General features: G+C 35.6%; 1 protein-coding gene and 1 long non-coding RNA gene across 2 annotated transcripts in view; one reads left to right on the top strand and one right to left on the bottom strand.

Annotated features, from left to right (window-relative positions):
• Positions 1-27,688, bottom strand: part of LOC128922835 (uncharacterized) — a 68,898-nt gene that overhangs the window by 30,563 nt on the left and 10,647 nt on the right. The window lies entirely within an intron of this gene.
• On the top strand, positions 489-27,100 carry LOC105210714 (protein patched). Its single transcript, XM_011181835.3, has 6 exons — positions 489-1,927; positions 21,715-22,268; positions 22,362-24,300; positions 24,366-24,573; positions 24,672-24,943; positions 25,012-27,100. The coding sequence occupies exons 1-6, from the start codon at positions 1,790-1,792 to the stop codon at positions 26,008-26,010; spliced, it is 4,110 nt and encodes a 1,369-aa protein (XP_011180137.2). The 5' UTR covers positions 489-1,789; the 3' UTR covers positions 26,011-27,100.

The following is a 27,688-nucleotide window of genomic DNA, read 5'->3' as shown; positions in this document are numbered from 1 at the left end:
CACTATGGTGCTATTTCCGAAAACTGCATTGTTTATGCGCACACAACGCGATTCAAGAGAAACACCGCCTAATAAGAGACCAGAGAGTGCGCAGTGACTTCTGAGAAAGCACACATATACACTCATACAATACAAAATATAATGAAGCAACGGCATGCTCAGCACACATTGCCGGATAAAGCGCCAACGGAAATCAGAGAGCCGAACACACACCCACATACACACATACACACTTTTAAGAAAAACACTTGCAATGCACAAATCAATGAGCTGCTCATTAGAGTAGAGTTGCTGTGAGCGCCAAAATCAAAATGGCCGCAGATGACAGGAAACACATACATAAACAAATGAAGGTGGAGAGAGAGTCGAGAGAGGTACAGCTTGTTGGCAGCGGTAGAGTGTGTGAATGTGTGTGTTTATGAGTGCGAGCACAGCACAGTCAAAGATTGTCTGAGCGTTGAGTGCATTGTATGAATTAATGAAGTTATTTCGACTTTATCTCCGCTGCCATCGGTAGTAGGTCTTGCGCTGAGCGACAGGCGCTACATGAATAACAACAACTCTATCTACCACTGGCAACAGCGGCGTCGACAGCAGAAGCATTTCTGGCATTAGAGTGCAGTGCACACGGTCGATACGCTCAGATTTCATTCGATCCTCATTGTGACAGCACGTTGGCAATTCGACGTCGCGTGGTGAAAAAGTGTTTACTGAAAAATTTAGATTTTTTTCCTACTCATAACTACTACCAAAAAATTGCTTTAGTAGCAACGTAGAAATTCTTTGGTAACCTTTGCGTCATATTATAAAGTGTTTAAGTAAGGAAATAAATAAAGTGTGCCTTGAAAGTCATTCAAACGCGGAGGATCCAACAGCCAGAAACAACTGCTGCGTGCGTTAAACGACATTCAATGGAATTTTCGTGTGCGACGACAACAACGACGCTATTTACTTGACGTGTATGCGAGAAGAAGTGTATGTGAAAGAGTAAAAAAATAAAGTAACAAAAAATATAATAATCAAAAAAAGAATTACAAAAGTGTAAGCAACGAATATATTAAATGCGAATATAGTAGAAAAACGAAAGCAAAAAAAGCGCGTTTAAAGCAAAGTGAGAATATGTAAATAAATGAATGACAACAACTACGGCTGTAGATCGACCACACAAATCGCCGCCGATTTGTAGTTTGTTTGAGCGAGTAATTGTGATTTTCTGTTTTTATACGCATATACTTATATATGTATGTACATATATAATATGCATATGTATGTATGAAAACGAATTAATGAATGAAAACAAACGCGCAAGAGTGCCGATAAATTTGTCAATAATAGTGTGGAAAATGCAAATATTACTAATAAAACGTGCGTAAAGCGTAGCAAATGAACAGCGTAAGCAAAGCAAAATGTAAAAAAACAAAACAACAACAACAAATCTGTATAAATTATTATGCACAGTGTATGAATGAAAGAAATATATATTAAAATATATAAAATAACAACAAAAGTACATAAAATACAATAAAAATCATTCGCACAAGCAACATTAAACGTTAGCGATTTGCAGCGTTTAACCTTTTGATTTTCAACTGCAAGCAGCGCGTATACTCCATCTGCAGACATAAGGGTGCATTCGAAGCAAATTTTGTAGTGGATTTACATACTTGCGTATGTGCAGCAAAAGTAGCAATAAGAAAAACAACTAAATTCAATTAACCCCCAAACTACATAGCGCACAGGCGACTGTGTTGAAGTGTTCGTATACAAACCATCCGAAAACCGCATAAAAATGGTTGTGCCCACCATGGATGGGCTGCCACGCGTACCGGACACACATGGCGATGTCGTCGATGAGAAATTATTTTCAGATTTATATGTACGCACCAGTTGGGTGGATGCGCATGTTGCACTCGATCAAATCGATAAGGTGAGTCAATTAACTATTTACTTTCGAAACTCAACACTATGGTTAGTTTGTAAATAATTTTGTGTTAAATTTCGGAATGATTTTAGTGGGTGTTTTCATAAAAGATCTTAAATTATAGTCTATTGTCCGTCACAACAAAATAACAACCGTGCTGTTAAATCAATCGAAGCCAGATTTATTATTAGGTCAACCTCACCTCGGAGGTTACGACGTTTGTAACATTTAGATCTAGAGACTTTAATATAATTTTAAGCCATTTATTTGCATTATATAAAGTTCAACTTGTCAAAGAACCCGCGAACTAGTGAACTAATAAGTAACTGTTCCTTAGACTGAAGATTAAAAACTCTTTAAATACCCATATATAGGGATGGCAACGATTAATCATTTGATTAAATTAATCGATTATTTTCATTCAATTTACGATTTAATTGCATCGAAACACCTTTTCTAATTACTCGACTATTACTCGAGTAATTGCAAAATAATCGCAAACAGCATTTTGAAATTTAATACATTTTATGCTCATCTAAGTTAGCGTACAAGGGTCGAAATTGGTCGCATCAGTCATTAAGGAATGGAAACGGTGTAAACATAGTTAAATTCTAATATGTCAACGTAGTTTAATAGCAACAAATGAATGTCTGGTAACACTGCATTTACAGTTAAGTCAAACGCATTTAACGTTCAGTTGTTTGAAGAGCAATGGCGCCACTTAAAAGCGAAGCGAAGTGTGGACATTTTTTAATAAAATAAGCAATAACTACGTTAAATGTCAACTTTGCTGCAAAAATTTAAAATTTTCTAATAACACATCAAATATGTTGCAGTATTTAAAATTAAAGTATGCACCAGTAGCCTGCAAATTTGTGGTAAGTTGGAGCAATCGGTATTACATTATAATTGCTTCTAGTTATATATAAATACAAATCTAGGAGTAAAGACAATGTTTCCCTAAGTGATGATGACACTGACAACATGATTGAAATGCCGAGTTGCAGCAGCAAACCAATTAATGAAAGCCCTTCAGCTTCGAAACAATATTGATGCTTGGGAAGAAATGAAAACCGTTTACCCAAAACTGTGCGGACTTTCAAAAAAGTATTGTCATCTACTTGGTACCTCAGTATCAACTTGGTTGAACAGAGAATAAATTTTTTTCCGTTTTTGTTTTTGTGTATATACCAACATAATTTCAATGTTTGAAATAATTATTTTATCCCATATTTTATTGGTTTTATTTTTACGCAAAGTTGCAAAATATAGTCTTTCAACCAAGAGGCAATTATTTTACTTTGAGATTGCTGTTCATATTTTGAAAAATTTAATACCATTGTGCTACTTAACTTCAAATATAGGCAATTTTCTCTTTTAGGATATGTCTGGGACTCTGTGATAGAGCATTATAATACAAAATTCGTCGCTGAAACTTGGTGGTGGTCTTTATGCAATTTAGTATTATTTGAAAACATTGGAATTAATCGATTAATCGATTTTTTTACATTAATTGCAATTAATTGCAATTATTTTTTTATATCTTGCAATTAATCATTTGATTATTTAATCGATTAAAACAAAACATTTGCCATCCCTACCCATATAGCAATGATCTCACAGCAGAATTCCTCTCGAAACAATGTTTAATCTGATAGAATCCCTAAAGAACATGTTAATAGTGCAGACACAAACCCTGAAGTTTTTTTCATATTTTAAAGAAATCCAATAAGTATGTTCGTAAAGTAAGTTTACGAAAGTATTCAAAAAAGGCCTACTTCTGCTACCAATTGTAGACTTGTCTGGTTTTAACAAGCTCAAAATCAAAGAATCAAAAACAAAAGTAAAATTGAAAAAGGGGTTAAAAGCAATGCAACATTTCAATCAAAGCGCATCGCTCGCTCCTTAAGCGTTGTCAGCTGCAACTGAAGCATCAGTTAAGCAGCAAAAAAAATTGTAAATACGTAAACAAAACAAACTATGCGATTGCGCATAAATAAAAGGTGCCTTCCTGCCTTCGCTTTCAACATATTTTATTTTATTATTGTAGTCAATTTTTTTCGTACTACCTACGTGAAGCAGAGTGTATGTACATATGTAGTATGAGCGCAGAGACAGTGTGTTCTAAAAGTTAAGCGCACATGAATTGTGTTTTTTAGAAAAATCGATGAAATTTGGTAAATTATATTAAAATGATAATTTAATAGTTTTAAAAATTTCCAACTTTAATTACTTCAAAATACTAATAATAAATAATATAAAAATTGCAGAATTGCAACTGAAATAATAAAAAAAGTATTTTTATTTAAGTAAAAATGATTTTTAATAAACAAATATAACAAATACTCTAACTACAAAAAATTAAAAATGTTTTAATTTTTTTCCTAATTTATTTAACACAATAAATCGGTATAATATTTTTTGCTACAAAAATCGCAATTTTAACAATATTTATTTAAAAAAAAAGTCCATGAAAAAAATTCAATATTTAATGACAAACTTCTACAAAGAAATTGATTGACAATGTTTTTATATTTTACTACTCGTATTACATTTTTTTTTTAAATATTTTTAAAATATATTTTTCTAGATTTTCCATCTTTTTTAATAATTTATTTAATAAAAAAATCTATTCTTAAAAAAATAGCTTTTTTAATAAATATCTATTTTTAAAATGAGTAAAATTATTAGAACTATTTATTAAAAAAAAAATACAAAAAATAACGGTTTACCAGTAAAATTATAAAGTAAATATTTGTTAAATTAATTAAAAGGGTAAAAAATGTATTACAAATACTTGACAAGTACTGACACTGTAATTGCATACTCTCCCACATGCATATCTACAACTGCATGCATTAACTCACTCATAGTAATCAGACATATTGCATTTTTTCAAGATTTTTTTGTTTTTGGTTCACTTTTTCTGCTCGTTACATTTCTGTTTCTGTTTACGTTTGCTTTTCGTCATTTATGCTGCTGGCTTTTGCTTTCGCAGTCACTCACTCAGTCAAACCGGCAGCCATTCAGTTAGTCAGTATTGGCAGCAACCAAACAAATCTCTAGTTGACTGCAGACATACAAACAAACAAAACAAAAATATCTGCATTTGCATGTTTGCGTATGTTTTTAACTGTAACTGTGTGGCGGCGGCCCCATGCGCCTGGCACAACATGGGTGGCCAGTGTGTCGTGTCGCCAGTGCCGGCTGCCCGCTAGCAGCACATTCACTCACACACTGACTGGTTGGCTGGCGCGCTGATCAAGCGAATTGCTGCTGTAGGCTGCGCATAAGTTGGCGGTGGCTTACAGCATGGACTGTCTGTTGTGAGGCGATCGTTGCGTTTTTTTTTGCCCGCCTTTACAGATACTCAATATTTATTTGCATGTCTGCGTGTGTGTGTATGTTTTAACGTCGATCAGTCAGCATTCGTGTACTATACAAATAAATATGTTCACACAGCTGTTTGCATATGTTACAACAGCAACAACAGCAACTAAAACAAAAACAACATTAAAGTTTGCATGTAATTTAGGCAATATTCGTACGAACGGCCAACAACAACAAAAGCACTTAAATTTTACGTTTGCTGCCACTCCAACTGATCGTCATTGTCGTCGTCGTCATGCGATCAACCCAATAACAACAACTGCTGCTGTTGCTGTTGCTATTGCTTTTTGGGAGGGAAATTATACGCTCGCATGCAAAACAAGACAGACACACACATATGTATGTATGTTTATGCATTGCTACAATGCTTGTGTCTCTGTAATTATGTATGAAAGCTCATTGAGGATAAACTGAATGGAGCCACCATGAGTGACGGACAACAACAACAAGGTCTGCAATCACTGCGTTTGTGGCCTCTTGTGACTCTACTCCATACAATTGAGCGTAAAAACAGTTAACAAAAACAATGCGTTAAAAGAAATAATTTCAGCGCAAAAGTAAGCATGTCAATGGTTGCGTATGCGACGAAATTTATTATTATTTTTGAGAAATTAAAAAAAAAAATATTAATAATTAAATGAGTGTTTGAATTAAAAAAACTTGATTTAGTTTATATGCCTATAAGCATTTAAAGCTGACCCGAGCTACTTTACGCTTGCTTGCAACAAAAAAAAAAAAAAACAAATAAATGTATGCATACATGTATACTTAAAGCTGTACGTAACAGCATCCTCTGGCGAAAGCAACGCAATCTATTTGATAAATGACGTACTAACTCAGCTGTCAGCGGGTTAGGCTGCCAACCGCCCGCTAAAGTTTCACAACTGCATACGCGCTGAAGGCAGAAATGTGGCAATTATTCGTAACAGTTTGTATGGTTGTACATATACATATATTTATGGTATATACAAATGTTTTTACATAAAAATGCTTTTTTTATTTTCTGCATGTAAAATGGCAATTGCTTAAGTTAAGACCCCCTCTATAAGTCCATTCATTACATTTTGCGTATATATAGTATAAACAAATATTGCAAATAAATAAAATCTCAAATCTTTGTAAGTTACTCTAGGATCTTGAAAAGCTGATTACTAAGGATAAACTTAACACGCAGGGTCTAAAATGTCTACTAGAAAGCCATCAGAAATAACCCTAGTAATTAGTATCTTCTTATCATAACTTCGAACTTGTAAAATATATCTATAGCAGAAAATGTTTATTAAAATTCACTCTTCTAACCTAACAAAACCTAAAAAGTAGTGTAATTGTAGAGCATCTCTCGCTAAAACAGAGAGAGAGGAATTTTGGACGAGTAAATTGTTTTACAGAAGTAGTTGTCCTTAGGCATATCATGCTAGAACAACTAACAGGCAATCGTGTCCGGCATGGAATAAGATTCGTATATACCAACGGTTGAAATTTAAAAGGAATGACATAAGAACCGTAGTAGAATTGTTAACAGTCTGATTGGGAGACATGCCAGCAGACAGGGAATATCTTAGAAGAAGTAGAAGAAGAAAATATTATATTCGCTCAATTCAGTTGTGGTCTGTATTTAACTTTAGCAAAATCACAGGGTGGTTACAACAACCACTAAACCTAACATAACTTAGATGAGAGACTCGAAGTTTATTCGTAAAAATCAGTCGATATTTAGATACGCTATATTCGGATCTTCGTAGCTAGAGCAGCTCTAGTTTTACATTTGACCGACCGATAGTATCCAAAATTACTATAGAACATTTTTATGCCGCTACAACTGCAAAACTGGCCTGAAAAAACTCTAATCTCTCGTATATAAGTATCAAACTTAAATCAACAGTACTAGCAAAAATGTTAACGCCATATAATTATAATATTATTGCGTTAACTAGAAACATGCCAAATGATGTCAGAATTTCACAGAATTTACTATGCCTGCATATCAGCATCAGCCTTCTTCTCAGAGTTCAACGTTTCGAAGTCCTCACAATATTCAGCTTAAAACTATTTAACGTTAAGAATTCAAATAAATACAGCAACAACAAAAACAACAATTACCAACATGCAAGAATACATAATGAAGCAACAACAACATAATGAAAAACTCACATGCAACGTAGGAGTCTGTGTGAAAGCGGCGGCCTCTATGGGGATGTTGGTGTGTGATTGTGCGGTCATTATAAGGCGCTTGATTTGACTCATCAATATCAGTTAGACTAACAGCAATTTAAAGCGTATTTGCAACAAAACTACACTCGCGTGTGAATGTGTCTAGTTGTTGGCTGAACAGCTTATATATAAAATTATATACATATGTATGTATGCTTGTATTTGTGTGCGCGCGCCGCCTTGTCCAAGCACTAATCCACCGACATTTTTATCGCCGCCACACGATTGAGCCATCAAATGCGCGCGCCAGGCGGCCACAACAACGACCTTTGTGGCGAGGCGTGGCGGTGCGGCGACTTAGTCAATTTGGAGCGCGGCAACTCAAACTGTTTGTTGTAGTTGTTGCTGTTATTGTTACGGTTTTGTTGTACTTTGATTGCTTGCATGCATTTGGTCGCTAATGGCGAAGTCAATATAGCAAGCAAACGCCTTTACAACAAAAATAACAAAAACCATAGCAATTGTACTCCTACTCGCATTTCCGGTTTTTGTGTATACATTTGTTGTTATTGTTTTTGCTTTTTGTGTGAATTTTGACTTGGTCCAAGATTTTTAGTACACTTCTTTTGCTTGTGACTGCATGTGTGTTATCGGCCGTCAAGTCAAGGGACAAGTCAATTTTCAGTCAAAATACATGCAACAACAACAATACAAATAACAATAACAACAACAACAACATTTTAATAACAATGACAGCAGGCGAAAGAGCGTATTTCCAGTTTCCGAAAAAATCAAAAAGCCCAACAACAACAAATGACTACCTTGAGCAGCTAGAGGGGGCCGTCAACTTGCCAAGAACAACGCAATAATAATAAGAAACACAAGAACGCAAAGCAAAAACAACAACAAAAGCATTACCAAAACCAAAAACAAAACACAGCAGAGAACAACTAACGAACGACCGAAGGAATTATGAAGATATTAACTTGGCCACACACATACTATCGCCACAATCGACAACTGGCCGTGCCATGCCGCCGCCTCACCACGAAAGGCATTACGAAATGCCAACAGCGCAACACCAACAACACAAACGCACACAAATTACAGCAAGCCTAAAGTGAAAGATGGAAATATAGACATTTAAATGGACGGACGGCCGATCGTACCAGCGGCATTCGCTTATTGTATACGGTTGTCTGTCCGGGCCGCATGTGCCTGTGCGGCCGGCCACCGTATATGCTGTGCGGGTAAAAGGCGAACACACACAATTTGTGCCACACACAAAAACAAAAATGCGCGCACAGTTACGGCAGAAAAAAATGAGAGAAAAATAACACATTGTCGAACTAACGAGTGAACGAGTGAAAGATCAAGCGGACTCCCAAATGCAAACACACACATACACACTTATTTACGTGGAGTTGTAGTTGGTACCCGTGGAGGTACGATCAAGCGCTCCAGCGTGTCTTTGTGAAAACAATAACAAGACAAAACGTTTTCTAAATTGCGAATCCTTATACCATTTACGAATGACAAAAGTGTCGCGTAATTGAGAAGTTTTCTCGAAATTTGTCTTTGAATAGAGCCATTAGTCCATACTTCACGGAATTCAGATTTCAATTGTTCGACCTACTCGTTATTCCTTCAGTTCTTACTTAGTGGCATGGATCACGAATCCCCAATTTATGCTCCACAACAAATAGAATGTATGATCCAGCATGAATTCCTAATAGTCTATACTGAATTTATACAATGGGAGAACATACTAGAAATCTTGCTAGAACATCTAGATTCCAGAGAGAAGAAATTCTCTTTGTACAGAAGGACCATGGTTCTTTAATCAGAGTTCCGTCAGTAGAAGTAAAGAAAGACTTTCTCAAAGTACGATAGATACAGAGTTAGACAGAATCCACTTGTTAGATTTTTGATCGTACTACGTTCTGACTTTAACCAACAGATGGAACATCCTAATTCATTTAGGACCGACTCTGACTTGTTTAATCAGTATTTATATTAGCTGAAGGGAGTTCTGTCTTCTACGGATCGACTTCCTAACATATTCCAACAACTCAACCTGTAACGTTAACGGTATATGAAAGCAACGACCTAAAATGCCGGAACAAGATATTCAAAACAACAATCATGGTTTCTTGAAAAAAGACTGCCGTTTCGACGCCTAGGCCGACCGCGCTGACGAGCAAGCTCCACATGGGCGCGCGCGACTCTTACTCCAAACATTCATACAGACTGCTGTAAGAAAGTATACGAAAGTAGTTAGACTCGACGACGGTGTGTGGCAGCCTATAGGTAGGTAGGATTGTAGATAGGTAGCTAGCCCGGTATGATGCCACACTCTGTGTGCCACCAAAATGTTAAACGGCATTGTGTGTGTTGCTGCCTCGCTTACCTGTTGGATGGACGCAACCAACTGCATGTGCCGCGACACAACACTATCTACCTACAACACGCCAAAAAGAAGTATAAATCCAAATAAACAACAACAAAATGTAAAGAAACAACACAAAAGCAACAAGAAAAAATTACAGCAACAAAAACCAAAGTAATAGTAAAAGCCGCGTTCCGGGGCACCAATGTCGATCGGATCGACAGCAGCAACGGCAACGGCACCAACCAACGTTACCAAAAGCAAAGGCAAGGCACAAGCATTAATAAAAATAACAGCAACAACAATGCAATCGTTGGGGGCAATAAAGACGTGAACAACCGCACAGCGCAATAATAAAGACATTAAACTGTTAAAAAGCAACAGGAGAGTTGATGTTGTTGTCGGTGGTGGTGGCGGCGGCGACCGCCAAGCGGCAAACGAATACCGACGAGTACGAGTACAATCTGGCAAAGTCAGCAAGAAAAGGGAGTCGTCGTCGTCGGCGTATTGTGACGTTGCCATATAAAAACGAAAAAACAAAAACAAATTTGGAATAAATAAGATAGCAAAGTAAACGCTCTGTTGCTGTTGTTGCTTTTATTGATGACGTTAAAAGCCAGCAAAAAAAAGCATGTTGTTGTTAGCTTGCAGCAGCTGCGCACGGCCACGACGCGGTACGGAAAGATGTCGTATCTTAATAGCTTTATGTGGGCGCGTTTCAGGAGAAGTTGTATGAAAGAAGGAAGGAAGAAAAAAGTACAATAAGAATAACTGAAAAGCTAGAAAAATGTTCTAGCACGAAAAAGAAAATATGTGTATTGTTGTAATTTCTCTCAATTGTTGTTTTTTTTTGTGCGAGAAGTTCGCTTCGATGTTGTTGTTCATATGAATGGTTGCACTTATGTGCATTGCTCGTGCAGCATGCCAACGAAAGTACTGGGAGCGCTTAATGGCAACCCTGCTGTGCATTTTTTGTAAATCGGTGACGAGATTTGCACCTATTAGGGTGTGTACGCAATGAATTACAGTGAGTTTATTGTAAGAAAATGATTTTTTCCAGAGAAATTTCAAAAATGCATTACAGACTTAAAAAACAACATAAAAAAAAGAAAGAAAACAACGACAAAAACCATTATATAATATTCTTGAAATTATGCCATTAAACTAAAAAATACATTAGAAAATAAAATAAAACAACAACAAAAAAATGCAATAATATTATTGAAATTAAGGCATTAAATTAGGTTATGTTAATATAAAAAAAATTTTAAATTTTAAAGGTCTACAAGTAAATAATCTAAGAAAATCTAAAAAAATACAAATTTTTCAAAATCTATATATCAACAAAACACCATTTTGAGTGCAAATTTCTCATTGCCGGGACTTAAAAGTTGTATTAAGTCTAGAGCAGCTTGTTATTCCAGGTCAGATAATATCACAAGTGTTTTAAATGAGAAGGATTTACCAAATAAATATTTCCTTAAAACACTTGAAATAAGCACCTGAGCAGTTTTTCTTACTCTCATTCTAAAATATTCCAGGCATTTAGTAATTTAAAGCTTTAAGATTCAGTTCTAAGCTTTTCCACTCTTGAATACAGTAAGAGAATCCACCAGTAACGAATTCTTAATATAATTCAACGAGTAGAACTAACTTCAAATATAAATTATTCAGCTCTGATCCGACCACATTTCGAAGAAAGACTTTATGAAAGATCTCAGAAACAATGTCATAATGGTTCGAGGGCTTTCAACTCTCCATATTTAATATTTTCTTTTTTAAGTTAAAAGCAATCATACCTGAAATTTTAGCGAGATATTTCTTGGAACACGCTTTAACCTTAACCAACGCTGATTCTACAACAACATAAAGTCAACGTAATCATCTTTAGGCTTCATTAGGCTGTATAAAACAACACAACTACAATGTATGCGAATTTTTATTAACCACAAAAACGATCGAGGTCGACCCTCTGTACGAGTTGGAAGCTTCTTAGAAAACACACCGGGCGTTCGGTGTTGACGGTGTATATGGTATCCTGGGTAATAAATTCATATAATACCTGCGCGGTGCTTGCATTATATAGCGGCTGTAAAGATGAAAAAGAGCGCAGGAAATCCGCTTATTTACGAGCATAACCGTGTTTCGCCGCATGTGAGAAAAAAATTGTTTAGCTTCTATGTGGACCGACCACAAATTGGCGGCTTAGAGCGCACAAAAGACACTTTTGTTGCTTTTAAGTGCAATGCAAAAGTTTTGTTTTTGTTGTGATACAAATGAACATTTAAGCTAATGACTTGTAGATTGGATCAAGAATATAGAAGAACTGTATTTAATATTTTACTGATCCTGTTAATTTTGACCCTTGGTTTGAGAACTCTTAGCCAGCACTTAAACTATCTCTTACATAAATGTGCTCTCTCTTACGAGTGATCTTATTCTTTTGATTGCTCGCTCACTTTTATTTCGTGAGAGCGTTCAAACACATACGCACGCACTTGAATGTGTGTATTATTTTGTTATTTTACATGCATACAAAAAAATGCTACAACAATTCAGCATATCATCAGCAGCTGTTTCACTGATGCCATATATATGTATATATACACACACACACACAGATGCATACATAGAGTCATATTTTGAGACACTGAAAATTCTTATATGTCAAGCTGGGTGGTCTCACGCTTGTCGCTTGTTATTGTTGTTGTGTCGTCTGGCAGGCCTGACTGCTTTAAATTGCTTGCTTGCATTGACATGACAACAACAATAACTCATTCGAAATGGCTATTAAAACTCATGGCGGCACACACATACGAACACAGTCTTAACGCACAAAACCATAGAAAAAAAACAAAAATGTATCAACTCCACCTACACAAAGTAACGCAGACAATGTGTGTTTTGTACCGAATTTCACTATAATCACCACATTTGGTGCATAAGTACGTGCATACTTAATGTTTGTATGTTTGCATATTTGTTTGGTTGCTTGTTCTCGTTCTATATGGATCTGTCAACAGGCAAATAAACCTAAAAGTGCGTGACATTTAATAGGCATGGAAATTAAATTAAAGCAAACAAAAATAATAAGAATGTGTCATTAGTTTGCTTAAAATAAAAAAATCAATAAATTTATAATATCGATAAAAACCGATAAATGTAAGCAAAAGTTATTTCCGTTATTTTATACAAAATAACAGTATTTTACATACAAAAAACGAGCAAGTGCCATTAGCTTGCTTAAAATAAAAAATATGTCGATAAGAATCGATAATTGTAAATAAAAGTTTAAAATAAGATTACTTTCATTAAAACGACGTTATTTCAGAAATGGAAGCCACGAATCAGTAATTAGTTTCTTTAAAATACCAATATATCGATAAAAAGCGTTAACTTTAAAAAGGAATTTTTGATTAATTTCAATAAAATAACAGCATTTTAAAACAAAATGCAAAAATGTGTCATTAGCATTCTTAAAATAAAAATATCGATAAATTGTAATTCGATCATTGTTAAAAAATAACCGTATTTACGATATGCCACTTAAAATTATATAACTTATTGCCTTATCAAACTCATATATACATGTTGCTTGTTCGACCATATTATAAGGTTTGGGGAATCGAATATAATTCCTCATTTATTAAGCGCATTAAAATAATTAATTCAGAGCAAAATTCCAAAATTCTAATTATGTTCTGAAAATTATTTTTTTTTTGTTCCGAAAATTCCTTTTTTTTATATCCATAAAATGTTAAGCTATCTCAATTTGTATGTCCATTCCCTAAAAGATACTGATAGATTATACGAACGAATCAGAGGTCTGATTGTGTCATAAGTAATATCTAATCAAATTTTATATGGAAGAATGACAAATTTGATTTGAAATCATTAAAATAAAATTATTTATTTTATTGTTCTTATTTCATTTAAATTTGGGAATGTTTCCTTCGTTGAAGTTCTTGGTTTTGCGTGATGTGAAAATCAATTAGAACCGATTCGGAAGTTTATATAAATTAAAAGTTTTAATTTTTTCATCAAATTTATCCTTTTGAGACTGTCTTATTCGTGAAGAGTGAAATGTATTTAAATTTTTAAGCTTAAGCTTTGATTGATACAAATTTTATTTCAATGCATTCCGATCCTCAAATGTAGTCACTACAGGTCTTAAAATGCTTACAGATAGACACTTAATTTTTGAATAGGAAGATCATTCTTTTTCCACTCTCAAGAGATCACCACTAAAGTATGAAGATAATCTAGTTAAGCATTATTATATTTGTTCTGCTTTATGGACGGTTTCTGTTGAAGAGATATACAAGAAACTCTATCTGATCGCGACAAAGATTTTCTTTCACAAGAAATTTGAGAGAAGCTTACAAGACGTACTAGTAATGATTTTCACTTAGTTCTACACCAATTTATAGTATACATGTATACTAAATACAACATTTTATAATATATTTTTGGCAGTACCCCTTATCTAGTGCATTTGTGCTTATACTTGCAGTACATTAACCACAAGTTCGAAACCCATTAGTAACGAATAAGTTAAAAATTATATATTTTTAATAGCTAATGACACAAGGAAAGTAATTTCAAAAGGCTAAGCCAATTTTCTACTTCAAAAATAATTATATTCCTACAAAACCCAAAAGTGCCCTCTATTCTGTAGAGAAACGTGGCCAAACAACTGTCAAGATGCATTCGGATTACTATTAAGCAATATTGCTATTGATGACTTTGTTAAAGAAATGTCTAGTAGTACGTATGTCTGTGTATTTTAAGCTTTTTCTGATTTCCAATTGAAATTTTTCTGACGTTTGACGTCAACTAATGGCAAAATAACACACGCCGTTTTTCAATGTGATACTTTAAAGATATATAAATATTTTGCGAGACTTGCATAATGAAGAGTTGACCGTACATTCAGTTCAAACAATACTTTTTGCACTTAGAAATATTGGCAAGGGTTTATACATACATACATATGTACCTAAGTTTTATTGTACACGCGCTACAATATCAGCGCCGCTTGGAGCTCATTCAACACGCTAGGTGTTCTCCAAAGCTGTTTAATGTACATGCATACAAATGTATTGGTATGTATGCAGGCGCCTCACCTTCATTAAGGTAGCGCAATAACGTTGAAAATGGACAAGCATACGTGCACAAATCACCGTGTAGCAACAACCGGCATTGCTTCCACTAAATTACCACTAAAATTTACATATCTACAATATTAGACATTCATAAAAATCCCAAAAAAAATTACCAAAAATATCGTTCAACAAACCATGCACGAACGCTAATGCTGGGCAGTAAAAAAACGCCGCCATAAACGGACATACAAAAAGTGCCGGTAAGCTATAAAACAAAAATTAAACGCTTTTCAGAGTTTTTATTAAATTTTTTTTTTCGCTGTTTTTTTTCCGCGCCTGCTTCATTAGCGTAAATTTTGTTGTTGTTGTTGTTTTTGTTACAATTTCTATTGCTCAAACGCCAACTAACAACTATACAAAATTCACGCTTAATTGAGTTGTTCGCAAAGCCAATATTTATTACTTGGCTATAAATACACATACATACATGGCTGTGTGTGTATGTATATGCATGGGACACAAATTGAAATATATCCACTATAATTGTACATGAACCTATGTGAAAAAAAATCATTTATCATTTTATAGCCTACGATGTGTGGGGCACACTAAACCACAGCACAGCAACACGCTTAAACGTACGTACATAGATTTGTGGAAGGCTTTGATGTTGAGCTTAGCAGCGCTGTTAGTTGTCTTCATTGATATGTCAAAAGCAGTAGAAATATAATATTTTAATGTTGTTGTTGTTGTTGTTACACAAGCATTGTAATTGGCTTATAGCGATATGTTGCTGTTTTTGTCGCAACACTTTGTTATTGTTGTAAAAACAATTTTTTGTTGTTGCTTTAAATAATTCTTGTTGTTGTGAACATATTTTTGTTATTGTTGTACAAATATTTTGTCATAAATGTATTTACTTTTGTTGTTGTAAAATATGTTTGTTTTTCTTGTAATTTTGTTGTCGTAAATTATTATTATTTTTATTGTTGTTGCAGCAACTATCATTGTTGTTGGTGTTGCTGTATTTCTAATTAATGTTGTTGTAGCGAGTTCACGACAGACAGCCTGTGCGGTCTAACCATTCAAATTGACAGCCAACAAGCGCGCGCACATCGATTAAGTCGACATACATATGTACATACAAACAAATAAACATAAAAACATGTGAATGTGTATGTGCGTTTGCCTTTCTAGAGCTTAATTATTTCAAATTATATATTTTCTTCTTCTTTATATCTACATTTTTTATGCTTTTACTGCGAGCCTACGAGCCAATTGCAGAGGCCTCTAAAAATGTACAAATTTACATACTTACATACATATGTACAAATATAGGTTTAATTATATATGCATGTGTGTGTTTGCTTGTAATAATTTTGTGAGTTCACTCCACCGTCAGCCAACCAAAACCAACGCCGGATATCATCATCAACGTACATAGCCGCGCTTCGCGCCAACTGGGTGGTCCACTCGTCACACACACACACACACCGATACACGCGCGTTCACATTCTATAGCTGGCAGCGCGCTTTCTTCACATTATTTCTTCTATAAATTTGTTTTTTTTTTCTGTCTCTGTTTATTGTTATTGCTATTCTGTATTATTAGACGAGTTGTATTGTTATTGCTTTTATATTTCACTTATTATTATTATTATGATTATTTCGGATTTTTTGTCTTTTACTGCAGTTGTTGTTATTGTTTTTGCAATTGAAATAGATAATGAAAGTTATGCTGAACTAAAAGCGAGAAATGCACATTAGAAGCGAGTGTGTGTGTGGTTGAGGGGAAAACGATGTGGGAAAGGGAGTTGAGTTGGGATGAGAGAAAGATCAGTGATTTTTATTTTCATGCGTTTGTACATGTGGGAATGCTGCAAACATATGACATGTTCCCATACTATACATATACATATATGTATATGTGCAGATGTATGTATTGTACAATTTGTGTGGCAATCACGTTCCTCTATCAAATGGATTTTCCATTAGCTTGTGTGGCATTCATAATGGGTTTTTAAATTGGCCGATCTTCACTCTAATGACATGTTCTTAATTTTTTTTCTATTTTTGTTGTTGTTTTGTTGCTTTTTTCCTTTCTTTTTGTTGTTGTCTTTTCCTTTTTTTGGTGGGAGCATCTGTGATTATCTGTTTTTATAGTTTCCATGGATTAGAACATGAGCTTCAAAATAACCAAATTGCGTTAGAGTTATGGGAAAATAAAGAAAAAGAAGAAGGCGAAGAGGGTAATAAAGTAGTAGGTACCTAATTATTTTATGTAGCACATACATTATTCGGTAAAAGAGTGTGTACAAACAGTGGTACACTAAAATTAATGCAGACATCTTTCAATCTTTGGCTCCCTCGTGAGATTTTGATAATCTGTTGTAGCTTTTATTAGCTTTCATGAGCTTTTGGGAATATATTAAAGCTTTCATAAACTTAAAAGATCAGTTTCTATATGGTTTCCCTATTTCCAAAATCATTACATTTATTTTCGCTTTCGTAAGCTTTTTAAGCTTAGAAGAACATTTCTATACGGTTTAACTATGTATTTTGAAAGAGATTAGATTCAGACCCTTTCACAGCTGTTAGATTCTTTCAACAAGCTCAGGAGCTTTTATCAGAAGATATGCGCAACGAATGATAATTTTCCTTCTAAAGCTTTAATTTCATAAGTGAAATATCTCAAAACTTAATTTTGACCAAAACTAACCTAAAAACTTTGACCGAAAATCTTTGCAAAAGATAATTTTTAATAGACCAGACTTGAGATACTGTTATTGTTGTTGTTGTAGCAGTTGTCTACTAATTGTGTTTACTTCGAAATGAAGTACTGACAACTTATTTGTTAATATCGTTAGAATTAAGTGATCAATCTTCGATCGAAACTGTTAGAGATATCTAACACATTGTCATTTTATGAAGACAAGGATGTTACTTTGAAAGAACGGAAAATAATGCAGAAAGATATAGAAACAATGCTTACAAAGGAAGAAAAAGTAAAGGAAAAAGTAGTGATGATGTAAGAGTTCACCAAAAAGTATGATGAATTACCGATTTTTTCCAATGCAACAAAAAAAGAATATTTGAAGACAATAAACACGATCTTTGCAAAAAATACACCGAATCTCCAATTATGCGCATTGTATTTGCTTTGAAAATAAGAGACATACAAGGTGTATGACCGATCGACCACCTAACGATCGTGTCATAGAGCGCACGAACAAACGAAAAATTCCTCGTATTAGGGATATAAGCCCTAAGCGGCAGCAGCGCAACAGCGCAACAGGCAGACAACGAACACATTGAAGACACTTCAGTAATTGATTTGTGCGCAGAACGTGCATTGTCCTGTGTATATTTGTATTTATGTCTGTATGTATGTAAGAATGTATGAATTTGATGGTAGATCCGGGCGATGACATACTAAATGCACCCCCGACAGTTGCATGACAACAACAATACAAAAAATACTCGTATGTGCGTGTATATAAAGGTGTCTTCTACAATAAACTCGAACAAGAAAGAGCGCGCAGCAACGACAACTTAATTCCACTGAGTACCGCCTAATCTGCGGAACGAAAGGACGAGGATGTCCATGGAAAGTTTGTGGCTGTGTATGTGACTAGAGAATACCGAGAAATTTGACGGGGAAACTAGCAAAGAAACCTAGCCTGAAGAAAGGAGGGAAAAACAAAAAAAAAGAAACGTTGGAAAATACATTACGAATACCCTGAAATAGTGTACAATTCAACGAATAGAGACACTGCCGCTGTTGAGTTAAGAAACTTCAAAGAACTGACGTCTAAGTGGAAAATGTGTTCATTAGAAGCATATTCTTTGTAGGCGCATCCGCAGCATGAGCGTTGTTCGCATGTTGTTTTCTAAGCGAAACGATGTGCCTGCCGCCAGCGAGTGTGAGTGAACATTTCGAATTCGGAAAATTGCAACGAAATTAAGATCTTCAAAGCGCACAGCACGACCCGTCGTGTACGTCCGTTCACTGCCACGCAGACGCTGTGAGGTGTATGAGTGGTAAAGCGTAGTAAAGGCAACGAATATATAAAATAATCACTTGGTAGGCAGTCAGGTAATGAATTGCTTTCGAAATACCTGATAAAATAGAATACGCAATTGAAAATGTGTCTTAAATTCCTGAGCCTAGCGCGACATGTGTTGAAAGCAATTTTTTTATTTTTGGTTTGGACTTAACCGTATTTTTTTTTTGGTAAAAACTAATGCGAGGTGAGACGGTACGTGCAAACACCTGCTCTCTTGTACGGTTTTTATAATGAAATATGCGCTTAACTACGATTGTGTGTGTGTTTTTTCAGTGATTTCATGGAAACTGTGATTATGACTGAACTCTATATTTAGATAACTTAGTAATTATTTTATTCTAAAGTCTGACACTAACATAACTCAATTAAAGCCTAACTCCAGGGCTGAGAGAAAGAGAGGGAAAGAGAAGTATAAACTCCACTTCAATGTCTGAACTCAAAACAACTTTCCACTTTTTCAAATAATATCATACTTTAGACCTCACTTTTTGTGGCCGACAACGTCATGAGCCCAATTCTCCTAGAGTTCTTGCATATCTTCTGAACTTAAATTATCAATGAATAACTTATTTACGAAGCGGTATAATACTGATTTCGGATCTGACAACCTAAGCAAATCGGAACCTCCAATATCGAAACATACTTCTCAAATCAAATTTTCCTCAAGATCATCTTACAGATCTACAGTGGCTCACAGCTTATTTCGTGTAAGCAACAATTTTGATAATACTGATATGAACTTAATAATTTTTGCTCTGAACTAAATGAACGAATGATGCAATTATATTGATAATTTAGTTTTAAATACAAAACATGTAAGCAAATTTACAAAAGTATTCAAATTCAATATTTTATTAAACAAAAACCAAAAACACTCATAATTCATGGGTCACAGCTTATTTCGTGTGTTGATTTTCGTTCATGTGATACATGCAAATAACGGATGCAGAAAACTAACGGTAAATCAAAGTGTGAACTATGAATACTTAAGAAGCAGTTTATGTTCTAAAAACAATGCAGATCAGTTGCAATTACGCGGTATATCAACATGGGTCCACGCACTTCAATTGAAAAACGCGAATTAGTTATTAAACATTTTCAAAGTGGAAAAACGCAAAAAGAAATTGCTGAAATGGTTGACTTAAGTTCATCTACAGTCCAATACATAATTCAGCGCTTTGTACGTGAAAATCGCGTGCATAACAAGGGTCGAAAGGCTCCTAATAAAATTTTTAATGAAACGGATGAGAGGTGGATTTTAAAAAAGATTAAAAAAGAACCAATGTTAAGTGCTCCAGAGGTGACCAAAGATGTTGAAATGTTTCTCGGCAAAAAATGTCATCCAGAAACTGTGCGCAGAATATTAATTGACTCAAATTTTCATGAGCGAACAGCACGGAATAAGCCCTTTATAAATAAGAAAAATAAAAAAGCCCGTTTACAGTTCGCAAAAGACCATTTAAAGAAGGACAATGCTTTTTGGAATACGGTAATTTTCGCCGATGAGAGCAAGTTTAATCTTTTTGAGTCAGATGGTAAAGTATACGTATGGCGGAAACCAAATACTGAGCTCCAAACAAAAAATTTACGCGCAACAGTAAAACATGGTGGCGGTCATGTAATGGTTTGGGGGTGTATGGCCTCTGCAGGCGTTGGTCGATTGGAGTTTATAGACTCCACTATGAATAAAGAAGTGTACCTAGACTTACTGAAGCAAAATTTGCTTCAAAGTGCAGAAAACCTGGGTATACGTGACACTTTTCGCTTCTACCAGGACAACGACCCTAAACATAAATCTGGTCTTGTACAAACTTGGCTCATTTGGAATTGTCCACACCTCGTCCAAACACCTGCACAGTCACCAGATTTGAACGTTATTGAAAATGTATGGCACATTCTGGAAATTAATATTAGAAAACACCACATTTCTAGCGTCCAAACTCTAAAAGCGGCTTTGAAGGAAGAGTGGGGTAAAATATCGCCAGATTATACAAAAAAATTAGTGGAATCAATACAAGACCGCATGAAAGCTGTAATCGAGCAAAAAGGCTTTTCCACAAAATATTGAAATATTATTTTTTATATACTTTTTATAACTTTTTAGTAAGAATTTTTATACCACACGAAATAAGCTGTGACCCATGAATTATGAGTGTTTTTGGTTTTTGTTTAATAAAATATTGAATTTGAATACTTTTGTAAATTTGTTTACATGTTTTGTATTTAAAACTAAATTATCAATATAATTGCATCATTCGTTCATTTAGTTCAGAGCTAAAAATATTAATTTCATATCAGTATTATCAAAAATGTTGCTTACACGAAATAAGCTGTGAGCCACTGTAGTTTCAAAACCACCGAAAAAAAATTCTTCGAACATGGTGGTATGCTTTAATAGGTACCGAGCGTCAAGCAAATCAACAAAAAACGGAACCTACTATATCGAAGCATAAGTAACAAATAAAACAGTTCTCAAGATCATCTTACAAATCTTGTTTCAAAACCATCTAAAAAATTCTTTAGTGGAACCAACAAACCCTAAAAGATCTCAAGCCGAAATACGTATTTCACATAAATCACCAACCATAGTGACTAAGATTTGACTTATACATATATATTATAGAATATATCATTTCAAGCAACCCTTACTGTCGCAACATCACTAATTCCTTTCATTTCTTATATTTACAGGGCAAAGCGCGAGGGAACCGAACCGCTATCTACCTACGTTCAGTATTTCAATCCCACCTCGAATCACTTGGTAGTTCGGTACAAAAGCATGCGGGTAAAATGCTCTTTGTGGCCATACTAGTGTTAAGTACATTTTGTGTGGGTCTGAAGAGTGCACAAATACACTCGAAAGTACATCAATTGTGGATACAAGAAGGTGGACGTTTAGAATCCGAACTCGCCTATACACAAAAAACCATCGGTGAAGATGAGTTCTCAACCCATCAGCTCGTTATACAGACGGCGCAAGATGCGAATGCGTCGGTACTGCATTCGCAAGCATTACTGGCGCATCTGGAGGTGCTGAAGAAAGCGACGGCGGTGAAGGTGCATATGTACGATACGGAATGGGGTTTACGTGATATGTGTAATTCACCGACTACGCCAAGTTTTGAGGGACATTACTTCATCGAACAGATATTTAAGCATTTAATACCGTGTTCGATAATAACACCATTGGATTGCTTCTGGGAGGGGAGTCAACTCGTGGGACCGGATTATCCAGTGCAAATACCGTAAGTAATGAAATTATAATGCGAAAATATAAATTAGGACTCCCAAGCGAGGTATGTAATACTAATGCGAACTTCTTCATTTCTATTCCACAGTGGCATCGATAAGCGCATCATGTGGACCACAATGAATCCTTCGAATCTCGTGCAAACGATGAAACAGCAAATGAGTGATCAGAAAATACCATTCGATTTTAATATGGTGGAGCAGTACATGAAGCGAGCCGGCATTACGGCTGGTTACACGGAGAAACCATGTTTGGATCCCAAGAGCCCGGAATGTCCAGAGACCGCACCGAATAAGGATAGTCAACAGCCACCCGATGTGGGTGCTATACTCACCGGCGGCTGCTATGGTTACGCTACAAAGTATATGCATTGGCCGGAGGAGCTTATTGTTGGCGGTGTACAACGCAATCGCACCAGTCATTTGCGTAAGGCGAAAGGTCTACAAAGTGTCGTGCAACTGATGACCGAGAAGGAAATGTTCGATATGTGGAATGACAATTATAAAGTTCATCATATCGGTTGGACACAGGAGAAAGCCGCGGAGGTATTGAATGCGTGGCAGCGTAATTTTTCCAAAGAAGTGGAGACGCTATTGAAGGGTAATCGACGCATATCGAATAAATATGACATTTATGTCTTCTCATCGGCCACACTGGATGACATACTGGCCAAGTACTCCAATCCCAGTCCGGTAAGCATTGTGATCGGCGTAATTGCCACGGTGTTCTATGCTTTCTGCACACTCATCCGATGGAAGGATCCGGTTAAGGGACAGAGTAGTGTTGGTGTAGCTGGTGTGCTATTAATCGGTTTCTCGACTGCCGCTGGTTTGGGCCTGTGCGCATTGCTGGGTATCGTTTTCAATGCGGCAAGCACGCAAGTTGTGCCCTTCCTTGCGCTCGGCCTTGGCGTAGATCACATTTTTATGCTCACCGCTGCTTATGCGGAGAGTAATCGCAAAGAGCAAACGAAATACATATTGAAGAAAGTCGGACCGAGCATACTCTTCAGCGCATGCGTGACATCGGGTTCATTCTTTGCTGCCGTTTTTATACCAGTGCCCGCCTTGAAGGTGTTCTGTCTACAAGCCGCTATAGTCATGTGTTTCAATTTAGCTGCGGCGCTACTAGTTTTCCCCGCCATGATTTCCTTGGATTTGCGACGTCGCACCGCCGGACGCGCGGATATCTTCTGCTGTTGCTTCCCGGTGTGGAAGGAGAAACCGGTAGCGACAGCTGTGCACAATACGCGTTACAACAATAGTAGTAGTCGCCGAAATACGTATACGGTAAAGAATTGCAACAATCGTTCGGCGTCCATGTCGGCACAGCAACCACAACTGAAGTATCAAGAAGAAGCACTACTTTCGTGCGCGGAGAAACGCATGCCGTCATTTTCGTTGTCGAACTTTGCCTACAAATATTACACACCTTTCTTAATGAAGAGCTGGGTCAAGTTCATAACTATAATCACATTTGTTGGTACGCTCGTCTTCAGCTTATACGCCTCGACGCGTCTACAAGATGGACTTGATCTAATCGATCTGGTGCCAAAGGATACAAATGAGTTTAAATTTCTGAATGCACAAGCATCGATGTTCGGTTTCTATAGCATGTATGCGGTGACTCAAGGGAATTTTGAATATCCCACCAATCAGCGTTTGTTGCACGAGTATCATGAGGCTTTTGTGCGTGTGCCACACGTTATTAAGAATGATAATGGTGGTCTACCGGACTTTTGGCTCTCACTATTTCGCGATTGGTTAATCAACTTACAACGCATATTCGATCGTGAGTTCAGTGAGGGGCGTCTGACGCGCGAAGGTTGGTTGTCGAATGCGACAAGTGATGCGATATTGGCTTATAAGCTACTCGTACAAACTGGTTATGTTGACAATCCGGTGGATAAAAGTGGCGTCACACAAAATCGTTTAGTCGACAGTGAGGGTATAATCAATCCGAAAGCATTCTACAACTATCTCTCAGCATGGGCGACCAATGATGTATTTGCCTATGGTGCTTCACAGGTGAGTTTGCGAAAAAATATAACGCACAGTACAAGCGTATAACGTTGTTATTTTCTATTTTTTAGGGTAAATTACATCCAGAACCACGTAGTTACTTACACAGCCCCACTGAATATGATCTCAAAATACCGAAAAGTCTGCCATTGGTGTATGCGCAGTTACCGTTCTATTTGCATGGACTGAATTGCACTTCTGAAATTAAGACGTTAATTGGACACATACGTGATTTGAGCGTAAAATTTGAGTCGCGCGGTCTACCAAACTATCCATCAGGTAAACAGGCAGCGGTTTAAATGATGCATACTTTTATAATTTTGTCGTGGCAACATTCATATAACATTTTTTTTCTTTTTATTTCTTCAATTCAACAGGCATACCATTCATATTCTGGGAGCAATATATGACACTACGCTGGTCACTCGCTATAATACTCTGTATTTCGCTGATAGCTGCTTTCATATTGGTTTCAATATTGCTGCTTTCTATTTGGGCTGCCGTCTTGGTCGTTTTCAGCGTTGTCACTTCATTGATACAAATTTTCGGCGCTATGACAATACTGGGCATAAAACTCTCAGCCATTCCGGCAGTGATATTGATATTAAGTGTCGGCATGATTGTCTGTCTGACGGTGCACATTTCACTGGTAAGTTTACATTATACGCTTTTAATGAACTTGTTATTAACATCACTTTTATTTAACACAAACAACAGGGCTTTATTACTGCCGTGGGTAATCGCGAACGTCGCATACATCTCTCCATGCAAATGTCGCTCGGTCCACTTATACACGGCGTACTCACTTCCGCTGTTGCCGTATTTATGCTCTCTACCTCACCCTTTGAATTCGTCATACGTCACTTCTTTTGGCTGCTACTTGTTGTGCTCGCAGTCGGTGCTTGCAATGGTCTTGTGCTCTTCCCCATCATTTTGAGTATGTGCGGTCCAGAGGCTGAGCTGGTGCCACTCGAACATCCAGATCGCATTTCAACACCATCCCCTGTCATGTCACGTTGCAAACGTGCTAACAAAACGGTGGTGGTGCACGGTGGCGGTGGTGGTCGTTCATCACGTTCCTGCAGCAAGAGTATGCATCATCATAAGGATATCAATATTAATGATCCCTCACTGACGACCATCACTGAAGAGCCACCATCATGGAAATCCTCCTCATCATCGATACAAATGATGAATAACGAATGGAATGGCGCTAATATGAATATGAATAATGCACATTATAGCACAAATGTCGCGCCGCCGCAAATGAATAATTATAATATGAATAATTACTATATGCATCGGCAGCCACCAAATTACATGCATCATCATCATCATCAGCAGCCACCACCACCACCACCAGCGCAACAACAAACCATTTATGGCGCACCACCGACATTTCACAAAACGACACATCCATCACACCAACAACAACAACAACCGCAGCACGCGCATCATCCAACGCAGCAACAACATCAAGGCGCTGCACCGCCACCACCACCACCAACGTCCTCAACCACAAGCACGCATACGCTTGGTGGGCCACATGAAACGGGTAACTTTCCCGAGTTGCAGAGTATCGTGGTTCAACCGGAAGTCACTGTGGAAACGCACCACTCGGACACGAACACAACAAAAGTAACAGCGACGGCGAATATCAAAGTGGAATTGGTGACGCCGGGTCGCGCGGTGCGCAGCTACAATTTCAGCAGCTAGCGCGGTCGCGTGCGTTAGTGAATATGCATTAGAGCTTTAGTGTAACGAGTGTATCGTATGTATTTATTTGCTTAGTTAGTAAGTAGTAGTTTTGATTTTGTTTTACTTTTTTTTTGCACAAATATCGCGCGAAGTAAGTCAATTTAGTGTGGCATTGGAAGTCTAAAAAACTTCAACAATTTCACTAAAATTTAAATTGAAAGTGAAATGTGGAAATAAAAGCAAGGAAGAAAAAAAATGTCAACGTGCAGTTCCCGTTGTTGAGTTTGTGTAGTGCTGCCAGATTTAAGCTCTGTTGTAAATGTTTTAAAAACATTGCAATTACTTAGATATGAGTTTGTTATATTAATTATTTTGAAATATAAATAATGCACAATTAATTTTTTTACAAATAATTCAAATTAAAGAAACACTTTTATTAAATTATAAATTTTTCTAAATACTGAATTAGTGTCAAATTATACTTTTTTGTTAAATTTTGCATATTCTTATAAATTTAAACTTTTATAAACATTAAATTAGTATCAATAAAATATATTTTTTGTTAAATTTTGCATATTCTTTGAATAAAATTAATAATTAATTTAAAAAAGTATTTAAAGACAAATTTTAGTTTCACTAAATATTTTATTTTTAATTTAAATAGGCTTATAGTGTAATCGCAGCATTACATTTCTTTCTTTACTTACTTTCAACGACGTTTTATACTTCCAATGCAAAAATAAATTATAGAATTAACACTTCCCAGTAAAGCGCTGATTTTAAGAAATTTAAGAAAAAACTCAACTAAGTTATATATAGCAACGCAACAAATTTGTGTATAAAATTGTAATTAAATAGCGATTTTATGATATGAGAGTATTATAAGCATTTTGTTAACTATTTAGCTCATAGGTAATTGTGTGTGTGTAAATAGTGTTACATTGTAAACCAAATAGTATGACATACATATTAAGTTAATTAAAATATCAAGGCAACAGACAAAACGTAACGTAGTGAAAAATATGCTAAAAACATAAAGTTTAAAGAAAAAATGATAAGATAAGCAAAAGCACAAAATACTCATAATTTCTCAAAATAAATAAATAACCTTATGCATTAACGATGTAAGGGGTATAAAAACATAAAATTAATAAAATTTAAACTAGTACAATTTTCTAACGACTTAACGGTGTATTCATGTACAAAATGCACACAACTATTAAATAAACATTTGTAAATATTATAAAAATGGAAATTAAATTAAAAAATAAAAAAGTATTGCATTTGCTCACAAATGAATGACTAGTATATAACACTACAATGACTTAATAAACGCATAGTATTACAAGCTTAAATTATGTAAAAACAAAAAACACAAACACAAATTGCTGGTAGTATTCAAGCGCGCAAGTAATGGTAATGAAATGTAAACTATTGTAACTAAAGAGCGTTAAAAATTAAATTTTAAAATATTTATTTATTACTAAATTTAATTTATAAAAAGAAATTTTAGTTTATGCAAAATTATATATAAAAAATTTCGTTATTTTCAAAAATTATATTAATTTAAAAATATTTAAAAATAAAATACATAAAAGTTATTATAAACTAAAAATTAACATAACGGCATTGCACTTAAGCTGCGCAAAAATTTACTTAAACAAAATTCTACGTAGTAATACAATATTTAATACTT

Source organism: Zeugodacus cucurbitae, chromosome 6 (genome assembly GCF_028554725.1).
Source record: "Zeugodacus cucurbitae isolate PBARC_wt_2022May chromosome 6, idZeuCucr1.2, whole genome shotgun sequence".
NCBI classification, from domain to species: domain Eukaryota; kingdom Metazoa; phylum Arthropoda; class Insecta; order Diptera; family Tephritidae; genus Zeugodacus; species Zeugodacus cucurbitae.
This window is presented reverse-complemented; position numbering and strand designations above follow the sequence as displayed.

Excerpts from the sequence above, each read along its gene's own strand:
- LOC105210714 (XM_011181835.3), top strand. The coding sequence starts at position 1,790 with ATGGTTGTGCCCACCATGGATGGGCTGCCACGCGTACCGGACACACAT. Across the intron at positions 1,928-21,714 it reads CACTCGATCAAATCGATAAG|GGCAAAGCGCGAGGGAACCG; the intron begins GTGAGTCAATTA and ends TTATATTTACAG. Across the intron at positions 24,301-24,365 it reads TTGCCTATGGTGCTTCACAG|GGTAAATTACATCCAGAACC; the intron begins GTGAGTTTGCGA and ends TCTATTTTTTAG.